Source organism: Bos javanicus, chromosome 21 (assembly GCF_032452875.1).
Source record: "Bos javanicus breed banteng chromosome 21, ARS-OSU_banteng_1.0, whole genome shotgun sequence".
Classification (NCBI taxonomy): domain Eukaryota; kingdom Metazoa; phylum Chordata; class Mammalia; order Artiodactyla; family Bovidae; genus Bos; species Bos javanicus.
The window spans coordinates 22,418,901-22,439,646 of NC_083888.1; the positions used below are offsets into that span (position 1 = coordinate 22,418,901).

Sequence of the window (20,746 nt, forward strand, 5' to 3'; positions counted from 1 at the left end):
CGTTGAACAGCACCTAGCACAAAGTTCGTTCTCAAATATTTACCGGCAGGGCCCAGTTCACCTGCAGTGCCTCCAACTGAGGCGCCTTCTCCAACCACCACTGCTGTCTTCAGGCTGTTCCTGTCTTACCCATCCTCAAACGTAGTCCTTCTGAAGCCAACAGCACTGGCTCCTTGCTATGCTGGCACCCCCAACAGCCTCAGGAGTACTGCTCCTTCTCTCCATCTCTGCTGAAGTGGGTTCCAGGCCCTCACCTGACTTAAGGAAGGGCTGGGCTGCCCAGGTTGGATGAGGTTAGGGGCACCAGGCTGTGTGCCTCATCCCTCAATTCCTGGACAGTCCAGTCAGTCCCTCTAAACTGAGAATGGAAGGCTGAAGGAGAAGCAGCTCGTGCCCTGAAATGAAAGCAGCATGTGGACCAGAATGAGACAAACAGGGAAAAGAGATGACTCTGAACAGGACAGGACACCAAAAGGGCGTGTCAGAGCCCCTGCCCCGAGAGAGCTGCAGGAGTTTACCAGCAAACTTCAAATTAGGCTGCAGCCAGCTGCGCCTTGGCTGACCAGACTCCCCACCCACGACAACAGTGAGTTCTTGCATCTCTTCACGGAAGGGATGCTTCAGCACACAGAGCTCCCTCCACTAATGATTAAAATGGAATCTTCCAGAAATTGCTCCAGCAGCCAGGCCCAGGCACAACCTACCTGAAAAAATCATCAGTAGACCAGGATTAAATAAATCCTGGAAGCCTGTGAGGTAAAGAGTCCAAGTGATAGTCCCGAAGAATAGCAAAAATTTACTCCCGTTCAGTAAAGAACTGGGTCAGCACAGATGACTCCAATAGACAGGAAGCCTCCCAAGAAGAAGAAAGCTCTGAGGCGTAGAGGAGGAGCTGAGAACAAGTGGCCTGTGCCGACTCCCAAGGAGCTAGCCTCTGGTCCCTCCAAGGCCGGTCTAGGATGATGAGAAGAGGAGCCCCCTGCCTGCTGCCTGCTAAGTCACTCAGCTCTTAGTCTTCACAACCCCATGGACTATAGCCTGACAGGCTCCCCCGTTCCTGGGATTTTCCAGGCAAGAATGCTGGAGTGGGTCACCATGCCTTCTTCCAGGGGATCTTCCCGATCCAGGGATCAAACCCACGTTCTCTTCTGCCTCCTGCATTAGAACCTCAGGCGGGTTCTTTACCACTACCGCCACCTGGAAAGCCCAAGAGGAGCCCGAGAAAGTTTATTTGTGTGGCCTTTTCACATACCTGGACCAGAGGTACCCACTTACCAGAAAGGTACCTTCAAGGTGCACGAAGTGAACCAGAATGACTTAAAGGGGCAGGTCCCCACATGGCCCCTCCATCAACCTGGGCAGGAATCCTGTCCATTACAGAAGATGCAAGGAAATGTGCGTCTTTACTCTGAAATCCTAAGTGTCTCACTGTTCCCATTCCCCCACCTCAGACACAGAGACAGAACCGGAACTCTGCTGCAACGTGTTTATTATGTGCCAAAAAAACTACACCACAGCTTACTCCACACACCTGTAGGAGAGTGCAGTCTTGCCTGCATATACTACAATGAGGTAGAGACTTCACACACAGCTTCACGAAACCCACAGAGTAGCTGGGATATGCAACAATGCAACGTCAGCTCAGCAGGAGGGAGGAGGGGCATTATGACACTGGTTCTTTGGCACACAGCTTCCCAAAGAGGGGCAAGTCGTTTTGTTTTTTTTTTTTAAAAAAAAGGAAGGAAAGAAGAAAGAAAAAGTCAAGTTTTCAAATTCCAGTAGCATTTCAGTCGACCACAACTGTTGCTTCATACGCTTCTCAAACGAAGGAAATCAGGGTAGGGTACTTGTCCCCTCTGAGAGAAAGGGCTCCTGTGAGCCTTCATCTGCCCCCACCAGAAAGCAGCCCTTTTTTTTAGCTCAGTTACAAAAGAAAAAAGTCCTGTGACTTTGTGATTAAAAACTTCTATCAACCCTCCCCCCCCACATAAGTGCAACTTAAGAAGGTGCAATAAACCATTTTAAAACTATATACAGCAGCCGCTCAAACATCATTCATCCAGTCCAGTTTCAAATCCAAAAAAAATTTTTTTCTTGGTTGCAAATGCCTTGATTTGCAACTGTGAGAAACAGTGACCAGCAGTCCCCCAGACACAAATTTGCTATAATGTTAAAAGCTGCCAGGAAAGAAAAAAAATCTCTTGTTCCAAACGACTTAAAAACTGTTTTAAGGAGTGTAAAAAGGAACCGGTAAAAACCCTCGAGCGTAAAATATGAAATATGATTTTGGTTTAAATGAAGAGCAAAGTCTCCTTGTTGTTTACAGTAAAAAACACCAGCTGAACACTCAGTTTATGCCGTTCAGGTGGGGGTTAAATAAATGGAAAGGCACTGTATGGCAACTGCAAGAATGAAACCAATGAGACCTGCACATCATCACCATCAGTATTGCAAGGAATGTAAAAAAGCGCTTTTAATAAATAAACCTAGATGTAGGCGTCGTGTCAATACCTTCTGGACACGTAGTTCTTTTTTTTTTTTTTTTTTGCTTTTCATCGGCAAAATGAGGAACTAAAATCTGGGAAAACTACAGAGTCGCTTGGAGGGCGAGCCAGAGGGTCCTTGCCCTGGCACACCCTCTGAAAACAAAACCCGACAAAACTCATTGTGCATTAATTAGTGCAGAAACAAAGACAGATTCAGCAAGTGCAAAGGTGACTACGATTTCCCTTGTCCTCGGGAAGCCAGCTCCCTGGTCGCCGGTGGCAGGTGGGCCGCAGCAGAGGCGGCCGGCCCTGGGTGCACAGGCCCCTCTAGCTGGAGTCGCGGTTCTTCTGGTTCCGCATCAGGGGGCTGTGGTGACGCAGGCCCTCCATGCTGTGCCGCCAGTGCCAGCAGCTCCGGCAGAAGTACTTGAAGCACACCTGCGAGGGGAGAGAGGAGAGGAGCCAGGCCTGCGTCAGACCAGCCAGGGGGGCGGCTGCGTGCGCTGTCTGCTCCGACCAGGAGGGCGTGGGCATTCCTGATGGCCTCTGCGGGGTCACAAGAGCTGGCCCCAGTGACTCCTCTTGTCCCCAACACGGGTACCTGGACTTAACTGCGCACGCTGGGCTCCTGGTGTATAGCGGCCATGCCAGCTCCCCTCCTCGGTTCTGAGCACCCAGCTGCTCTTCCAGTCCCTGCCCATCCTACCTCCTGTGGAGCACTTGTGTCACATGGCCACATACATCACGGGAGAGCGTTCAAAGACAGTGACTCCAGGCCCTAAGGCCAGGCAGCATGGCTTCGGCGTCACACTCAGTGAGGAGAGGTGACTGTGCATGTAGATCAACACCTCAGCCCCAGCCCCTCACTCCTGCTGGCTGTGTAACCTCAGGCAGGCCACTAACTTCCAGATATCTGAAAATGGGGACCATCTGTGAAACACACTGACACACACAAGCCTGTGAGAAGAGGCTGATCAGACCCACACGTGATCTCAAGCTCTCCCCAGCAACCCACACTTACTTCACATCCTCCTCTTGCAGCCTCAGTTTAACTACCATCTACTCAGACTCCAAACCTGAGCGACAGCACCACTGCAAAACTAACTCCAAGTGCACACACAGTGCTGCGTCCGCCCAGGTCCCTGACTTCTCCTGTCACCAGCAGCACAGGCACCACTTGGAGACTGGTCACAAACGCGAGACTCAGGCCATGCTCCAAACCTGCTGAATCAGACTGTGCACTGACACAGATCCTCAAGTGATGAGCACAGACACACCACAGAGGACGAGACGCTCCGTCCAACACATCCAGATCTGTGCTCCACCCAGAAGCATGCGACAAAGCTGCCGTGCTGCTTTCTGCCTGCTTCTGACAACTGCGTACAAACCAGGTAGCAGCACCGAAACAGCCCAGAGATTCAGAAGTCAACAGAGACGGATTCCTTGCCTAAGAAGAATCAACCTAAAGGGCTTAGAGCTACAACAGCAGGACCTGCCTGGCTCACAGGTAGTGCTGACCACACCTGCCCGGGTCTCCGTCATCCTCAAAACCACCCATGAGCAGCAGTGCCCCACTGCACAGCACCCCCAGGACAGGGAGGCCACAGCACCAAGACTCAGCTCCATGGGCTTTCCCGCAGTTCAGGGTCAAGCATCACTGCTGCTTCTGCTGTGCTCTAGGACAACCAGGAGGAGCCTGAGACCTCCGAGTTCCACGTGATGAACGTGAGGTGACAACGTTTAACTGACAGCAAGGGTTCTGTAAACTTCTCAAGTGCCCAGGGGACTCACCTGATCCCGACAGAAGAATGGGCCAGGCTGGGAGCTGCAGATATGACACACAGAGTCTTCCAGGTAAGGGTCGATCTGAACCTGCAGACAAAGGCAGAGCAGGATCATTAAGGGGCTGCTTCTCACGGGGAGCCCAGAGGGGCCATAATCGAAGGGTGGGTATGGGTCATCTATATGAACACAAGGTGGTTCCTATTTTAAGGGGCCCAGAAAGAACTAGGGCAGAGGACCCAGAGATCCTCGAGAGAGACAAGATCACTGCAGCAGCTTCCAGGCTGGCTGTGCACAGCATGGCAACCCCACACGTTACTGCCTGGCCTTCTCGGCAAACCTGACCCGCAACGCACTCACTCAGCAAAAAGCAAGCACTCGGAGGATGCAGGTTAGGATGGAAGTCAGCTTAGCTCGCAGTGCTGGTCAAGGACCACAGTGAGGGAAGGTGACCCCATGCTGAGGCTCCCATCCCCTCTCATCAACCAAGACCAGGCCCACCTTCAACCCTGACCCTCGGGTGCATCAGTGGAAGCCTGGCTCATAGCCAGCATGGCACAGCTCTCGTCTTGGGCCGGCCCTGAGTGGTGGCTGCCCAGACCTCTCAGATGGCCCAGAGGAGGGTACAGACCAGCCCACTCACCTTCTTGGTGAACTTGGTGGTCTTGATCTCCACAAAAGCAGCACTGACTGCTTTCAGGTAACTGCGCTGGTTGTTGAAAGTCACACGACCAGAGCCTACGGAAGACGGGAAACTCACCCTCGAGCCCGTCTCCCAAAGGCCACGTGTCAACACTCAGGAAAGCCTGCTCCTAGATCAGCACGGCACTGCCCAACAGAAACATAAACGCGGGCTACTCGTGTGACTTTACCGATTCCCAGTAGCCACCTCTAAGGAATGTAGTGGAATGAATGAAAAGAATGCAGGAGAATTAATTTCAGTAATATTTTTTCTTTAACCCAACATATCATCATTTCAACAGGTGGCACTAGCATGTTTCAAGCCCTCGGAGTCACGTTCAGCTGGTGGCACCTGTCAGACTGCAACTGCAGACCACGGTGGCACAGCCCCTCAGGAGTGGCCCCTCGGGGGAGGAAAGAGACTCCTTTGTGTGGGCAAACCCACAGGCGTGGTTATTCCAGGTCAGAGCGGAAAGCCAGACACAGGCAGAGCACAGCTGAAGGCAGGCCAGGCAGGGGAGTCAGAAGCAGCACCCCCTGCCCAGCACCACCTCTACCCTATGGGCTCTGAGGTCCCCACCCTCAGTGTGCAGTTCCGCTGCGATGAGCACACAACACTCCTTCCTGCCCAGACATGCTGTGGGTGGGCAGACGGTGCATGAGGGCAGGGGGAGCATGTTGATCAGGAAGGCCAGGTTCTGTTCCACCTCCAAGCCCCAGCACTGAGACGATTCTGTCACAACTGGGAACCTGACCTTTCTCAGTGGTCAGGCCCCCAGACTCCCCTCCGCTAGGACAGCATGAGCTGTGACCACACTCTACTGCCTGGGTCACCCTGAGTCCTGCCTCAGCCTGGCTTGGTCTCTGACCCTGGACAAGACCACTTTTCAAGGCCTCTTAATAGAGGAAACCAGGCAAGTTCAGGAAAGTCCCAGCCTTTTAATAAAGTATTACCTGTTGTCTGTCTTAGAATGGTTTGGCTGTGAATGCTGACCTTCAAACCAGTGTTCCTGTTTTGTTTTCACCTCCTATCACCTCCTATAGGGCTCCTATCAACTTTCTTCCCCTTCAAGGGAAGTGGGGGGAGAGGAGTGGGTATAGAGAGGTCAGTACTGGTGGCATACCTAGAAAAAGATGCTAGATTGCTGGTATATGCTGATGAGCAGGCCTGGGTCAGGCCTCGCCTCCACTCCCATAGGAGAGTGTCACAATCTTGGTCTACACCCTGGGGGCCGCCCAGCTGTCCCACACAGAAGTGGGACACTCACCAATGGGATACTTGTGCTTATCTGTGTCAATCCCAGCATACACTACACCACCAAATAGGTCGTTGAGAATGGCGGCCAGGGCCTCGGCGTTGAGCATCCCGTGCAGCGCACCCACGAACACCGTCCTGCTGGGGTCGAGCCTCTGGGAGGGACTCTGCACAAAGTTGCTGTCGGCCAGGACCCAGGGGATCACCTGCACCTGAAAGCACCCACAGGTGTGTCAGTCCCGGCGGGGAGCCACGGTGCGGCTCCCGCAGCAGGAGGCGTGCGCCGCAGACGAGGCTCAGCCCCACACCGTCCCAGGCACCCTCAACCCCAGCACAGCGAGACCTGAATCTCACTGAGGCCGTGAGTCCAAAGTGGTGCAAAGACAACAAATGGTCGAACAGTAGCCACTCATTCTGAAGAGAAAGAACTGTCCCGAACCATCACACCCAGGATCCTGGTTCTCTGTCACAACCTTCAACAGTGGGGTTCCAACAAAGGACCGTGGTCACTGATGAACACACAGCATGGTCCAGAGTCCCTGGACAGGAAGGGCTCGCAGAGGAACGACAGGACAGGAGCTTGAAGGACAGAGGGTGGGGACCCTTAAGGTATCTGTGAGGAACGCTTACTGGTCCAACATGTGTATCAGAGGGCTTGGACAGGAGCAGTGGGATAGCCGGAGAGACGCAGGGTCACAGTCACATACAGGAGGTCACTGTGGTTCAGCAGAGCAGAAAGACACCAGGGCAGGAGCAGACTGTGCCCTCTGCCTCCAAACCCCTTGAGCCTAGAACAGAATCTGGCTGGCAAAGCAGGCAGGAGGCTCCAGAGGGTTGACAGATGATCAGTAAGTGTTCTTGGAAGATTAATCTGTGAAGTTTTTTTTTTTTTTTTTTAAAAAAAAGGTCTCAAAGTAGAAGAGATTTGAGGCAGAAAACCAGCAAGGAGGCAAAACAGTAGTACAGAGGACAGGTGATGAAGACCGGGAGAAGGCTGGGGAAGCTGGGCACAGAACAGGCCACGACCAAGAATATTCTTCTAGAGGAAAATCTGCAGAATGCAGACCACCTGGGCATTGTGGGGAAAGAGAAGAATCAGGACTGATGGGTTGCAGACCGAGGTAACCATGGGGAGCCGATTTCACTGAAGATGCAAAAGCCCATCTTGTTTTTTCCATTCCCATGGGAAAGTATAGCATCCCGGGTGCCACCAAGCTTTCCAAAGTGAAAAGTGAAAGTGAAGTCGCTCAGTCGTGTCCGACTCTTTGCGACCCCACGGACTGTAGCTCACCAGGCTCCTCCACCCATGGGATTTTCCAGGCAAGAATACTGGAGTGGGTTGCTATTTCCTTCTCCAGGAGATCTTCCCAATCCAGAGATTGAACCCAGGTCTCCTGCATTGCAGGCAGATACTTTACTGAGTCACCAGGGAAGTCTCTTCCTTAAACGTCAGAGTACATGATCACAGGACATCCTGAAGAAAGGCCCCGCAGGATGGTGGGGCTCAAGTAGGACCTGAGCCTACAGAGAGGTGAGTCTCGGTCGAAGGTAAGAGGAGGGCCACAAAAGTGAGTAGTTTGTCTGACTGGGAAAGAAAAGGGGGCATCAAATACCTACTACTATGAAGAGGAGATACAGGAAGGAAGACGGTCAGAGAGGGATGAGAACCAGGGCAGCCTACAGTCCATGCACCCAAGAGAGACACTACAGCACTGCCAGGTGATGAGATGGGACCAGGACGCAGGAAGGCGTCTGCAGGGGCACTGGAGAGGGGGAGGGTCTGTGGTAGCCTCTCACTGCGAAGGCAGTGATAGCTGTGTGAGCTCCATGCAGCAAGGACGGACAGAAAGTAGGGAAGCTGTGGGTCACTGTGGGCAGCCAGAGGACAAAATGCATACCAACACCAAGAAACATCTGTAAAACCAAGAGTCAGCTCTGTAAGGTAGATCTCTTATTTTAAGCCAATGTGACCATCTCAATGAAGCAGGCATCTTCCCCCTTACCCTACAGATTTCAACAGACTTCACTCTCTAGAGCAGCTTTAGGTTCACAACAAAACTGAGCTGAAAGTGTGGAGTTCCTGTATACCCACTGCCTCCACAGCCTCTCTGACTCTCAGTGCTCCGCACCGGAGTGGTACATTTGTTCCAATCATGGAGCCTACACTAACATCACTGTCCGAACTCCATGGTTTACATCAGGGTTCACACTTGGTGTCTGTTTTTCCACTGTAACTCTATGGGGTTTTTGGCAACTGTATAATGGCATGTTGGACACGACTGGGCGACTGAACAACAATCTACCACTTTAATGTCATAAGACAGCAACTTTACCATCCTCACCGTCCTCAAAATCTTCTATGCTTTGCTTGTTTATCCTCCAACCCTGTAAGCCCTGGCAACTGCAGACCTTTTTACTAATATAGGCATTTCAATCTTCCATTTTATAAAGGAGGAAATGAAGTTTGAGAGATATTGACTATCTAGTCCAATATCACAAAACACACTCTAGAATCAAATTTTTAAAAGTTTTAACACCGATTCCTGAGTTCAGAACTTTGACAAGTGGTTCTCCAACACCACCCATTAGCACCACCTGGGGAATTTGGTTAAGGTGCAGATTCTCAAGCTCCAACCAAACTGACAGAGATCCTGAGGCAGGGTCCAAGAACACGCAGTGAGGCCCCAGGTAGGATGACTCCTTGCTTGAGACTCAAGATGCTAATCGCACACAAGGTTGACACAGCAGAGATGCAAAGGGAGAGAGAATCAGACAGAACCTCGTACTAAAAAAGCCCTGAATGGTAGTGCAGAAGTCACCATGGGCGGCGGGGGCGGCTACAGAGGGATTTACCCCAGGTTGGGAGGTCAGCAGGCACAGCTGGAGGGCAGGACTAGGAGGAACCAACTGTAGATGTTAAGACCAAGCAGAGTCCATCTCATTTCTAAGAGAAGAGGTTTGGGAAGGCAGTGTTGGCTAGAGTAGGAAGGGGACTGAGAGCTGGGACACAGTCTGATTTCCATGAGCAGGAGCACACACAAACCGCTCATGCCCAGAGGTGGCAGTGGCGGCTTTAATACATCAGAATGTTTGCTACACTCACCGCAGGGCAAGAAGAGCAGCCCTTTCACCTCAGTAGGAATTAGCGTCTGCACCTGCATACCCACCTCCCCATGAAGCCCGCCTTCTCACAGCCAGGCCCCTGATCCAGCAAGGGCTCTGCGCCAGCTCACCTCCTTGCAGCGCATCCTCCGGCTGGACATCTTGAAGTAGTACTCGCTCAGGCCGTCCGGGCTCAGCGGGTCATGAGAGCAAGCCTGAAGCAAGGCCCGGACAGACTTCTCCAGTTCGAAGACCAGATACACATACCCTATTACCAAGGAAGGAGAAAGTGCATTAACATCCCTCGGCGGGGCTAGTCCTCAGCAGGGGATTTATGGCAGGGTGTTGTTGCTGGTTTTTTTTCCCCCCAAGAAAGATGGCATATGGGTAAGACACATTTGTGTCCTACTTCCAACGGGGGGAAGGGTGGGTGTGGCAGGACAGAGGGTCCCGTCATCACCACACAGCTCCTCACAGCACAGCACAAAGTATGCTCACATTGGCAAGCCTGGCTTTCCTAGGCAAAGGAGCGACATGGGGTCTGTGGCGTGGGGGCGAAGGTACTTCTTTAAAAGCCTAGTTTGATCACTGGTTCATCAGTGAAGATGGGGCAGCGTGAAAATAGCACCTGCTCCTTTCTACAGGGAGGGAATCTCATTTCAGACCAGTGAGGACTCAGACACTTGGTCCTCATTCCTGCTAACTCCAGAGGGATCTCAGAATCAGGTCAGGCGACAACGTCACTGGGCAGGAAAGACAAACACCTCGCTTTGAGAGGACAGGAACTACTGGGGTTCAGGTTGGAGGGAGGTGTGCATGGGCTTTTCCAGGCCGCCCCCACTGCAGTGTGAGTCTGGATGGACAGGTGGAACATTAGCTCAGAAGGAACACAGGGGCGTGCTGGGTGAGGAGAAGTGCCAAGAGCTCTGTGCTCTGGAACGCCCGAACCACATTACCAGCATGCATGTGCCATCCCAGCGTCCCTCAGTGCAATCAGGTACTGGGGAGGGAGAAAAAGCTCCTACCATGTCTGCATTACCTTTCGGCATATTACCTTTGGGAGGACACCGGGGGTGCTTGCCATCCTTACCAGGCCACTCCACACTCAAAGAGCCGAAAACACGGAAGGTGTTAACCAATCCAGCTGCAAAGGGATGGAAACAATGGCAGACACTTGGGCACCTTTCTCCCCAGGACGGCACAAGCACAGGGCCATCAGTGTCACTCGCCCTCCTGGACAGGCAGCTCTGAACTGGCCCTAGGTCTCCGGTGACACGTGTGGGCACCAGACGCAGCAGCACTGCAGGCTCTGTGAAGGCTCCTTTCCCCTCACAGCTGTTCCTGTCATACCCTGAGCCCGGGCAGAGGCTCAGGGCCTGGCCTGGCCTCAAGGCCAAGTCTCATCCTCTGGAAACACAGGGCCACCTTCAACACCTGAAGCAGAAGGACTCAGAGCTCACCTTCCGTAATGTCCCAGGGGACACCTCCTAGGAACACCTTGCAAGAGTAGATGGGGTTCTTGTAGTTCCGGGGAGGGAGCTGACCACTCCATGTGCAGGTGGCTTCATTCACAGCTTTGGCAGAAGACAAAGAGAAACTGGAGTCAGAGAAGCCACAAAGGCACTGCCCTTCTCTGTGGTGAACCTGCTCGGAAAGGAGACAGGCCACAGTTCCCTAGCCTGGCTGCTGGGAGAACATTCATGACTACTCTGAAAGGCAGGAAACCGGACACCTCTCCAAACCTGTCAGCCCAGTATGGTAACCCTGATTCACCAGTTCTGTTTCTCTACTAAAACTGGGAGGAATGGCAAACCACAAGTGCAGGATGAAAACGATCACAACCTGAGCAATTTTCAAACATAAAACTGATACACTAACCAGAAGACAGTTTTATCTAGTCACCGCTTACAATACCAATTAATTTGAATTTAGAATTATAGGCATACCTCGGAGGCATTGCAGGGTTTTGTGCCAAATCACCACAATAAAATGAACATTGCAATAAAGCTGATCATACAAACTTTCTGGTTTCCCAGTGAATATAAAAGTTGTATTTATACTATATTATCATCTATTAAGTGTGTGACCACATCATGTCTCAAAAAAACATTTTATTGGCTAAAAAATGCTAACCACCATCTGACAACACACGTCACTATAAACCTTCAATTTGTTAGGGAAAAAAAAAAACAATCTCAATAGATTGGAAGTTTGGGATTGACATGTACACACTGCTCTATTTAAAATAGATAACCAGTAAGGACCTACTGTATAGCACAGGGAACTCTGCTCAATATTCTGTAATAACCTAAATGGGAAAAGAACCTGAAAAAGAATGGACACATACACCTCTCTAACTGAATCACGTCGCATACACTTGAAACTAACGCAGCAGTGTTAACCAACTGTACTCCAAAAAAAATTTTTTTTTAATTCAGTATTTGTAAAGTGCAATAAAGTGAAGTTCAATAAAACGGCATGCCTGTACTTGAAAGCAAACTGGACAATTTTTCATACAACATCCTAAATGCTTCCTGGTCCAAATGGACCTTCTCTGCAAATGTTCAAATAAGGAACATCATTCCGTTCTCCTGTCTGCTCCATGAAGTCATCACTCACAGAAGTCAGGACACTGACAGTAAGAACCCCACCAGCAAGACAAGAATGTGGTCACAACTGCTCCAAGTCAGAACTATTCCGCACCATCTCTAGACATATCTTTGAGGTACTAAAGGAGATACTGGGCCTTCTTGATCCCAGCACTGTAAGATAAGAGATTTTCTCCCAATCCCGCAGCTTCCTGTTTATACCAAACAGAACCCTGTCCAAACCTCTTATAAAGTTTCTCTGACACAGTTAAGAAACCCTTGTTGCTGTATAGAGTTGAAACTATCTTCTGTTTGGCCTGCTCTAAACTTTCTAGAGTCCCTGCTCTTCTTGGTGACTGACCAGTTCAGCATCCTATTGGAACAGTCTTCAATCCTGTTCCCACTCAGTCTATGCCCTTGCAGATCGGAGACTGACCTCAGCGTGGACCAACTAGTCCTTGCCTGTTTTACTCTCCTCCTCAACTGGACTGCACAGCCAGTGAAATGAACCATAATTTTCATTCAGGACAATGACATGGAAGGCCACTCTCTGAAAGGCACAGGTCCAATGTGTTGCTACAGCAGGAAATTTAGGCACCATCAGCAATATTTGGTGAACAAAAACAGAAGTCGATATAATGGCCTCACCCAAAAGCATGGTAAAGTTACTTCATAGGGGAGCAATGGCAACAGACATCCGTTACCTTGGAGGTGGACAAATGGACAACCCACACATCCCTTGGATACCAGTCAGAAAGTCTTGGGGAAGGAGGCTCCAGTGTGGGTTGTGCCTGACACATCTCTGAATGAGGAGGGGTGGGAGGGAGGCAGACAAAATTCTAGGCATCACTGCCAGGGTTTTTCTTGAAGCATCCACCCAGGAAAAGACTCACAATCAACAGCAGTGCATGATCTCCATGGAAGAGAACAAGTCAGAGATGGATCCAAACGCTAAGGGGCATGACCCTGTGGTTCTAGGTCATCACGTTCCCTCTCTGCTCCGATTCAAAGGCGTTCCCAAGTTTGTCCCCGTTAGCACTTACTCCTCAGAACAGACCATTCTGTGCAGATGCAGAGACTCCACCATGCAATCAAGTCCTCTTCCGGACAGGTCACTTGTCTGCCCTGAGAACGAGGGCTCGGGCCCCACTGCAGGTGCATGCCCACACTTACCTGCAGCTTGCCTGTGTAGCCTGGCCTCTCTCTCTATGCTGAAAGGGTCTTTGGGAGCTTCGAGGAGGTCCCAGGACGGCCACACAGAAGCTCCTGGCCATCTCTTTGATGCACTGGTTGGGGAGGGAGTGACTGCAGCCAGAGCAGCTTGCTCTTGGTCCATCCGGGACCCAACCCCCATCTTTAAAGGATCTCTGGGGCCACCCCCCGTCAGAGACAGGAAGGGCAGGGGAGGGGAAATTCGGAGGCTTGACTAGGGAAGGAAAAAGGAAGACAGAGGTTTTTAAATGACAGGTGTTATAAAAGTAATAATTACACTATAGAAATTATGAAAAATACCATTTAGTATTTGATACATTTTCTTTTAGACTTTCTTTCTATACATTTTTAAGAACAGCTGCTCTTAAATCATAATTTAAATAAATTTTTTCTCCCCAATTCAGTTTTTTCCTTCCTATTGCCAATCTTCATAACCATTTTTAGTTAATTTATGATATTCTTTTTAGGGAACAAGTTACACTTCACTGACCTATTCCACATACTGCTAAACATTTAGATACTTTCCAAGTTTTCAGGATTATAAATAAAAACTTTAAGGTGTAGTTTCTTCTTATTTTGTGTCTTCTCTGGTCACATTCCTAGACATAAGATGTCAAAATGCTTTCTATGAGGGTTCTGTGTTCTGTCAAAAGCGTGTGAGGACACAAGTTTCACTACACGCTTTTGTCAAGGCTTTAAAATTCTACTAATTTAAGTGGGTAAAAATATACCACATTATCAAGACAGAAACAATGATTACTCAATAAAGTATCTCCTTAAGTTGAAATACTGCCTCTATTTCCTCTTCTGTGAGTTGTCTGTCCATATCCCTTCATCAATCAACTTTTGGGGCAGGGATCTGAGAAAATTCTTTAAACAAAAATCTCAAAGTATCAATATTAAAGCTGGTTACCAGGCAGATTCCTAAGACTGAGCCCCATCTAAAGCAACTAACAGAATTAGGAGCATCTCATCTAATTCCACTTTGTGAAGTGAAGTCAAAGTCACTCAGTCATGTCCGACTCTTTGTGACCCCATGGACTATACAGTCCATGGAATTCTCCAGACCTGAATACTGGAGTGCGTAGCCTTTCCCTTCTCTAGGGGATCTTCCCAACCCAGGGATTGAACCCAGGTCTCCCACATTGTGGGTGGATTCTTTACCAGCTGAGCCACAAGGGAAGCCCAATCTTTATAGGGGAATAAACTGCAGCCAGAGAATCAAAGGGACCTGCTCATGGTCACCATTTAGGGTCACCCCTAGGGAACAAGTTACACTTCAGAATCCCACCAGGACTCCCCTATTTACTCTCGAAACTGTTTCCTAACAGCTCTTGGAGTGACTGGTGAAGAGGCTTCAGCTCAGGTTCCAAGTGCGCTGCTCACTGGGAGGAGTGGGGACACAGGGCACCCTTTGTTCTGCCGACGTTCAGAAGTCCTAGAGCCTCCCATCGCCCCACCTCGCAGCCTGCAACCCACCTGCTCAAGCTCACCTGCCCTCCCCATCGACCCCCCAGTAAGCTACATACGATCAAATCTGAGAGATGATCTGATCCCGAGCTGAAGCCACTGGTGTCCGAGTCAGAAGGGCTGCTAGAGCGAGAGTCCAGGATGGGCCGGGTGTCCAGGCGTGGTCCTCTGATGGAAGGTGCTGGAAATTTGTCCACCAAGTCAGATCCAAGCGGGTCCAGAGGCAGGAAGCTCAAGGGGGGCTTTCCCAAAACATTGCCCAGTGGGTTATGGAGCATGCTCAGTACTAGGAAGAGGAGGGAAAAAGAATCTCATGACCTCTTAGTTTTCTTCCCAGACAAGCGCTTTCCCTTTACACCCAGAGCAAGACACACCAAGGCAGGACCACCAAAAGCCTGAGAGAACCACAGTGACAAGTGTAACGAGCAGATGTACACCCAGGGTATCTAATGAGAGGCAGGAATAGGATGGCTTTCTGAAGACCCAGGTCCCTGGGACAGTAGCATTTGGGACATTCTGTGCCACTGGGGGGCCCTTGTGACAGCCGCTACCAATGTCTGAATACACATGCCCATGTCATCACAGGAGACACCGTCAGCACAGTTAGGAAGCCCAAACCATACTCCTTCCTTGCTGCCTGCCAACACGTCTATCAGAAGAATGCACCGCGTGCCCTTTCTAACACTACGTAGCTAGGACACAGAATTCCATGCCATGACCCAGAAGTCCGGCAGAGCATAAGCATCCATCTCATCCGAGAGGCTACTGTGTGCAGAATTCCAGCCCATGCAGATTCTCCTAGACAACCCTGGACTTCAAACATTTAGGACGGAAGCAGTGATGTTGTGGTCGAGCTGCTCTGGCTGACAGCAATCCTGGCTGAGCCTGATACCACCTTCATACACCTGCCTGCTCTGGGAAGCTCCGAGTCTCCGTTTTCTCATGGCATCTTGGGTGGAATACCAACTGCTTCATAACATGGTCAGGAGGGGTCGGTAATTAAAATAGCAGATGGAAAGCGCTCAGCACAGCAGAGCCCAGTGCACAATATTTAAATATTAAACATCAAAAAAAGAGTGAATCCAAGGCCAGGAGAGATAAGGGAGGTAAAGAGGACAGCAGAAGACAGCAGCACTTTCCCACACTTGGCCCTGGGGAAAAAGGAATCCAAAGCAAAGCAGAACACCCTTTTATCCACTGAGAGGGGGTAGGGGGGTGGGAGAGGTACGGTGGCACTGAGGTTAGAAAGAAGCTTCGTTACTCTGATGTTTTTATTTTCATCTGAAGAAAGGGGAAAACACTCCCCTCAAAAAGGCTATGAAGTGAAACCAAAATAACGTGTTTACGTGTGAAACTGTTCAATACACAGTGGCTGTGAGTGGCTCCACCTCACAGTTAGTCACTAGTAACTGAGAGACACAGGTCACCTGAGCTGGTTTCCTCTCGGGGTACAAGTCAGTCTGAGTGTCTGGCTGGGGCTGTGGTGGGTTCTCAGGAGGCACAAATAAACCTCTCCAAGCATGAAATCAAAGTGAAAGCATGCTTCCAGGGTACACCATTCACCACGGAGCATTTATACAGGATCAGATCAACCCGCTCCCCCCTCAGCCAACCATGTGTCCCTCTCAGATCAAGACAGGTAGTGTATCCTTAACTTGATCCACAGACAGAGAGGATCAAGAGAAGGCAGTGTATCCTTAACTCTTTTTTTTTTTTAAATGCAGGGAACGGTCTCGGATGCATTTATTTATTTTATTGTATTTATCCTTAATTTTTAAAGAAACTGTCCTACCGTTCTCCAAAGCAGACATACCAGTTCACCTTCCCACCAGCACGGGGGAGAATCAGTCCCTCCACATGCTGGCCAACACTCAGGAGGGCTGGAAGCCGGTCTAATGTGTGTGTGTGGGGGGGAGTTTATTACTTAAAGACTTCATTTTTTAAGGAAACATTCTTTTAACTAGTTTCCTGAGCACAAGCACTTAACTGCATACTGAAACCAAATGTCTCTCACGCTTGAATTCTGACACCCATCAGAAATTATCTCTGTCAAGTTTCTCAAATATGCCTGACAAAGCCCTGTCTCAATGACACACGAAGTCCAGACCCCTGGAATCCATGCTGAGAGGGTAGCGGGGTGGGCGGTGTGAAGATTTATTCCAGGCTCCTCCTGGGAGCTGCAAGATGTGGCAAAAAACAAACAAACAAAAAGCACTGTGAAAACTGACAGTTCTCTGAGAATACAGATCACGTGTGTTGGTCTTCAAAGTGGTACCATTGCCCTGAGGGGCCTCATCTTTCTTCACATTTTACAGAAACAAGTTTATGGTGGTGAATGAAGAGGTAACAATCAAATCTTAGAGAGCTTTGAAAGCCAGGTTAGGGCGTTTAGACTTTCTCCTGAGGGAGGGTGGAGACGCGTGGCAGCTCCTGTGGGGACAAGCCAAGGGGGCTGACCAGGGACCATGGGAAGACGGGGCCGGCAGCCAGCACCTGGCTGAGGCCGAAGGTCAAGTCAGACATGGGCGGCTCGCACAGGCAGTGGCAGGAGCCTGCGGAGACACGGGGCTGTGGGGTCTTTCCAAAGAGAATGTAGAGAAGGAAACGCGTCCATCGGTGGGCTGATGGACCAGCCACAGAGGATGGAAGATACGGCCACGTGTCACAGGTGAACGACACTGGAGGCAAATGGAGAAGCAGCAGCGGCCACGTGCTGTCAGCTACCAGAGGAGTGAGGGGCAGACGGGAGAGACAGGGTCAGGGGACCGAGAAGACTGAGTCCCAAGGGTGGTGCCGCCAGCCCGTGTGATCACCGGTGGCTGAGGTGGGGTGTGTGGAGGCTACACTGCTGGATGGCATCCTTAAACGGACACACAGGGACAAGCAGGCCTGGGGTTAAAACGTAACATAGACACTGAACTCCTCAGAAGGTAAAGGACTGGGGAACTGGGAAGAAGAACAGAAAGAATGACTGTGAGGGAGACGAGGCTTGGGGCAGAAGCCTCCACCCAAGAAAACATCACCCTGAAGGGAAAAACCATCCATCCACCCACCAGGGACAAACAAGATAAAGGGCAGTTTGTTGATCCCAGAAAAGGGTGGCACCGCAGAGCGCTCCAAGAGTTGTCGAGGGAAAAACGGCATGAAGCAGGATGCAGAAAAATCCTTAAGGAGATGTCAGGCCCAAATGACTTGTGTCTGGGGGCACCGAGGATGACAAATGTGGACTACGGTGACCGTCTTCACCTAACGTTTTAAAAAGGTGTGTTTGAAAGCAATGTCCGTGCCAGTGTAGACCACATTTCTCATTCATGTTAATCTGTGTTCACGACTGTTATTCATGCATCTAATAATCACAAACCCATCCACCTCAACTAGCTTACAAATATTTTTGACATGCTCACAAAGATATTTGAGGCTTTATCAAATTCCTATGTCAAAGCTAGAGATTATGTCTGTAACACTCCAATTGGATAATAAGCCTGTCTAAGAAGAAAATGGCATGACCACCGATGATGGCCACTAATGAACTCCACTTTCTTAAGGGCTCAGAGTTCATGGTCAAATCATCTGCTCGACAATCTGGACCAGGTTCAAGGAAGCTCCAACCACTCACTAACAGCAGCTTCCACTCACTGTACATCTAGGATATTCCAGATACCGAGTCAGAACCACTTTAGATAAATACTCTTACGCTGAATCCTAAGAACTGGGTATTATTACCCATCTTAACAAAAGGAAACCAAGGCTCAAAGGTCAAGTGTTTATAGTGAGTCTGTCAGGTAGTGAGTGACAGAGTGGGACCCAGTCCTTTCTGATTCTTTGCTTTATCCTCTGCAACACACCATTCACTACTTTTTTTTTTTTTTTTTAATACTCCGGACTTTACATCTTCTGGTCTTGACATTTCTCTTTTGTGCAAATTCCTTTAAGACCATCAACTACAGATAAGCTATCTCTGGATTCCAGAGGTCAGTACCTTGGGATCTAAATCATCCAAGTCTTAAAATTTCTCTAGGACCTTGCTGCTGTAGGAACTCATTAAAAATGTATCCTGGCCCCCACTCCAGACCTATGGAATCAGAACCTGCATTTTAACACGATCCCCAGGAGATTTGTGTACACATTAAAGTCTGAGAAGCGCTAATCTAGAAAAATCCGAGGCTTGCTACTTCAAGCTTCTAATAAGTTCCCCTTTACCACACCCCTAAACCTTTCCTAAGTAAGTCTTTGCTTGACTTAAAAAAACTTTGGGTTATTCAAATACAGCTTTTACAGCACAACAGCGACTGACACCCAGGAGGAAAAAAGAAACCAAGGTGGCTACACACGACACGACCCAGGGAGCTTGATCTCTCAGACACCCCCTTAGCCTGCCACCCACGTTACGGGGGAGATGAAAGAGGGAGAGAGGTCTAACCAGGAACAAACAAAGAATTTTAAAGAGATTGGCATGGATTGTGATAACAGTTTCAGGAAATTTGACAGCCAGGAACAAGCTCAACATTGTGAAAAACATTCAAGACGAGAACTCTGTAAGCTCACACCCTCATACGGAGCAAATACAAAGAGAGCCTGGGCCTAATGCTTCAGGCAGACAACTGCTAAGAGACAAGGAAGAGAAAAATGCTGTGTGGACACCACTGGGTCACCGGGCAAGACTGCAATGTGAACAGTGAGAGCATGAGTTTCATCAGAGTACACTTATCAACTTTAAGCTGACTGACGTTCATAACTTTTGTTGTATGTCAATGTATTTTAGAACATCTCTAGTCCTCATGGTACAGAAAGAAATTATATAAAGAGATATATAAAGAGAGAGAATTGCAAATGATAAAGCAAATGAGGTAAATGTCAACAACAGGAGAATCTGAATAAAATACTTTTGTATAATTTTTATACTTGTGACTTTCTGTAAATTTAAAATTTCCAAACAAAATTTTTTAATGACAGAAAGGAAAACTAATCAATTCTCATTTGACTTTCTTCATCTTTTTCAAGGCAACTGATCTGACCAGAAAAGGGAAACCAAGCACCACTAACTGGGACTAGAATCCCAAGGGGGAAAAATGGCAACTGAACCTTTGGAGCCTCTGCCTATAAGAGAAATCTTCTTTTGAACTAGCTTTTTAAAGGGTCAAAAACACTTGTATAAATATTTGCAGGCACACATGGGTACAGAGTTCTGCCTTCTCTACCAAGCACACCAAAGGCCCATCTTTACCATTCATTCCAGTAGTAATTAGTCAACACCTGGCAGAAAGCAGGTGATCAATGCTTGCTGAACAGCAATGCAAGAAAGGCAGTACTGTATCCCCAGGAGCAGTGTGCTCACTGAGGCTATGCCCTTTCCTATCAAGGTTAATCAATTTAAGGACACAGTGCTGCCTTAGATACAATTCAGAATTAGAGGAAAAAACCTTACTTAGTTCATCCTGACCCTGCCCATCACCAAAACAGTGGTTGAGAGAAGAATAGTTACTTGACATATCAAATTTGTGACAATATTCCTTCCACTAGTTTCAAATACTTTCTCCAAAGAGAATTAAAGACATACAGATACAGGTTGAAGAGGGTCACTCTCCCCGGGATCCTCACAGCCTCTGAAAAAAACACTTCTACACTGAGAAACAAGAATCACGGAAGAGCCCCCACTGAACATTACACCAGCCACACAGGCAAACAGGGGAGGGGGCAGTGCCATCGGACAAACATGTAAGATCAGCGTGTACCAGAATTAACACACCCAGTCCCGTCAGCACCTCCTCACATCAGTTTCCTGCAAATACTCAACTGGAAGGGGCCAAGAAGAGAGGAGTTTCACTAGAAGATATGAGGAAGACAAGAAAACCTATTATCAAGAGGCAAGGATTTTCCAGGGGGTTTGATATTTCCTTCCACCCACAGAAGGAGACAAGTTTCTGACGCTCTATGGTGGCCTGACTGTTGTCTTTAGCCCAATCTCACAAAGGACCTGGCCAGACAGTTCTCTGAGCATCTACAGATCAAAGGAGGAGAGCAGCAGAGACACTGGGCTTCTCGGGGAGGTGGCACCTCACCTCGGCCCATGAGACCACATCTCTCCTCTACAAGGATGCTCAGTGAGCAGCGCTGGTTCCCACCAGCCAGGAATCGAGATGGAAGGAGCCAGCCTGTCTTCCTAACTTTAA

The 20,746-nt window shown here is 49.3% G+C and overlaps 1 protein-coding gene across 12 annotated transcripts in view; it reads right to left on the reverse strand.

Annotated features, from left to right (window-relative positions):
• Positions 1 to 1,472: 1,472 nt before the first annotated feature.
• The window catches only part of CPEB1 (cytoplasmic polyadenylation element binding protein 1), a 110,277-nt gene continuing 91,003 nt past the window's right edge, over positions 1,473 to 20,746 (reverse strand). For 7 of the 12 annotated variants that reach the window (XM_061394018.1, XM_061394022.1, XM_061394014.1 and 4 more), the window contains 9 exons: positions 14,636 to 14,862; positions 13,068 to 13,320; positions 10,767 to 10,880; positions 10,346 to 10,450; positions 9,438 to 9,574; positions 6,218 to 6,416; positions 4,912 to 5,006; positions 4,278 to 4,358; positions 1,473 to 2,924 (listed from right to left, as the gene is read on the reverse strand). In XM_061394018.1, the coding sequence (XP_061250002.1) occupies positions 2,814 to 2,924; positions 4,278 to 4,358; positions 4,912 to 5,006; positions 6,218 to 6,416; positions 9,438 to 9,574; positions 10,346 to 10,450; positions 10,767 to 10,880; positions 13,068 to 13,320; positions 14,636 to 14,862 (1,322 nt within the window). In that variant the 3' untranslated portion in view covers positions 1,473 to 2,813. The remainder of the gene's footprint in view (positions 2,925 to 4,277; positions 4,359 to 4,911; positions 5,007 to 6,217; positions 6,417 to 9,437; positions 9,575 to 10,345; positions 10,451 to 10,766; positions 10,881 to 13,067; positions 13,321 to 14,635; positions 14,863 to 20,746) is intronic. The other 5 variants (XM_061394023.1, XM_061394024.1, XM_061394016.1 and 2 more) reach the window with 2 other exon arrangements.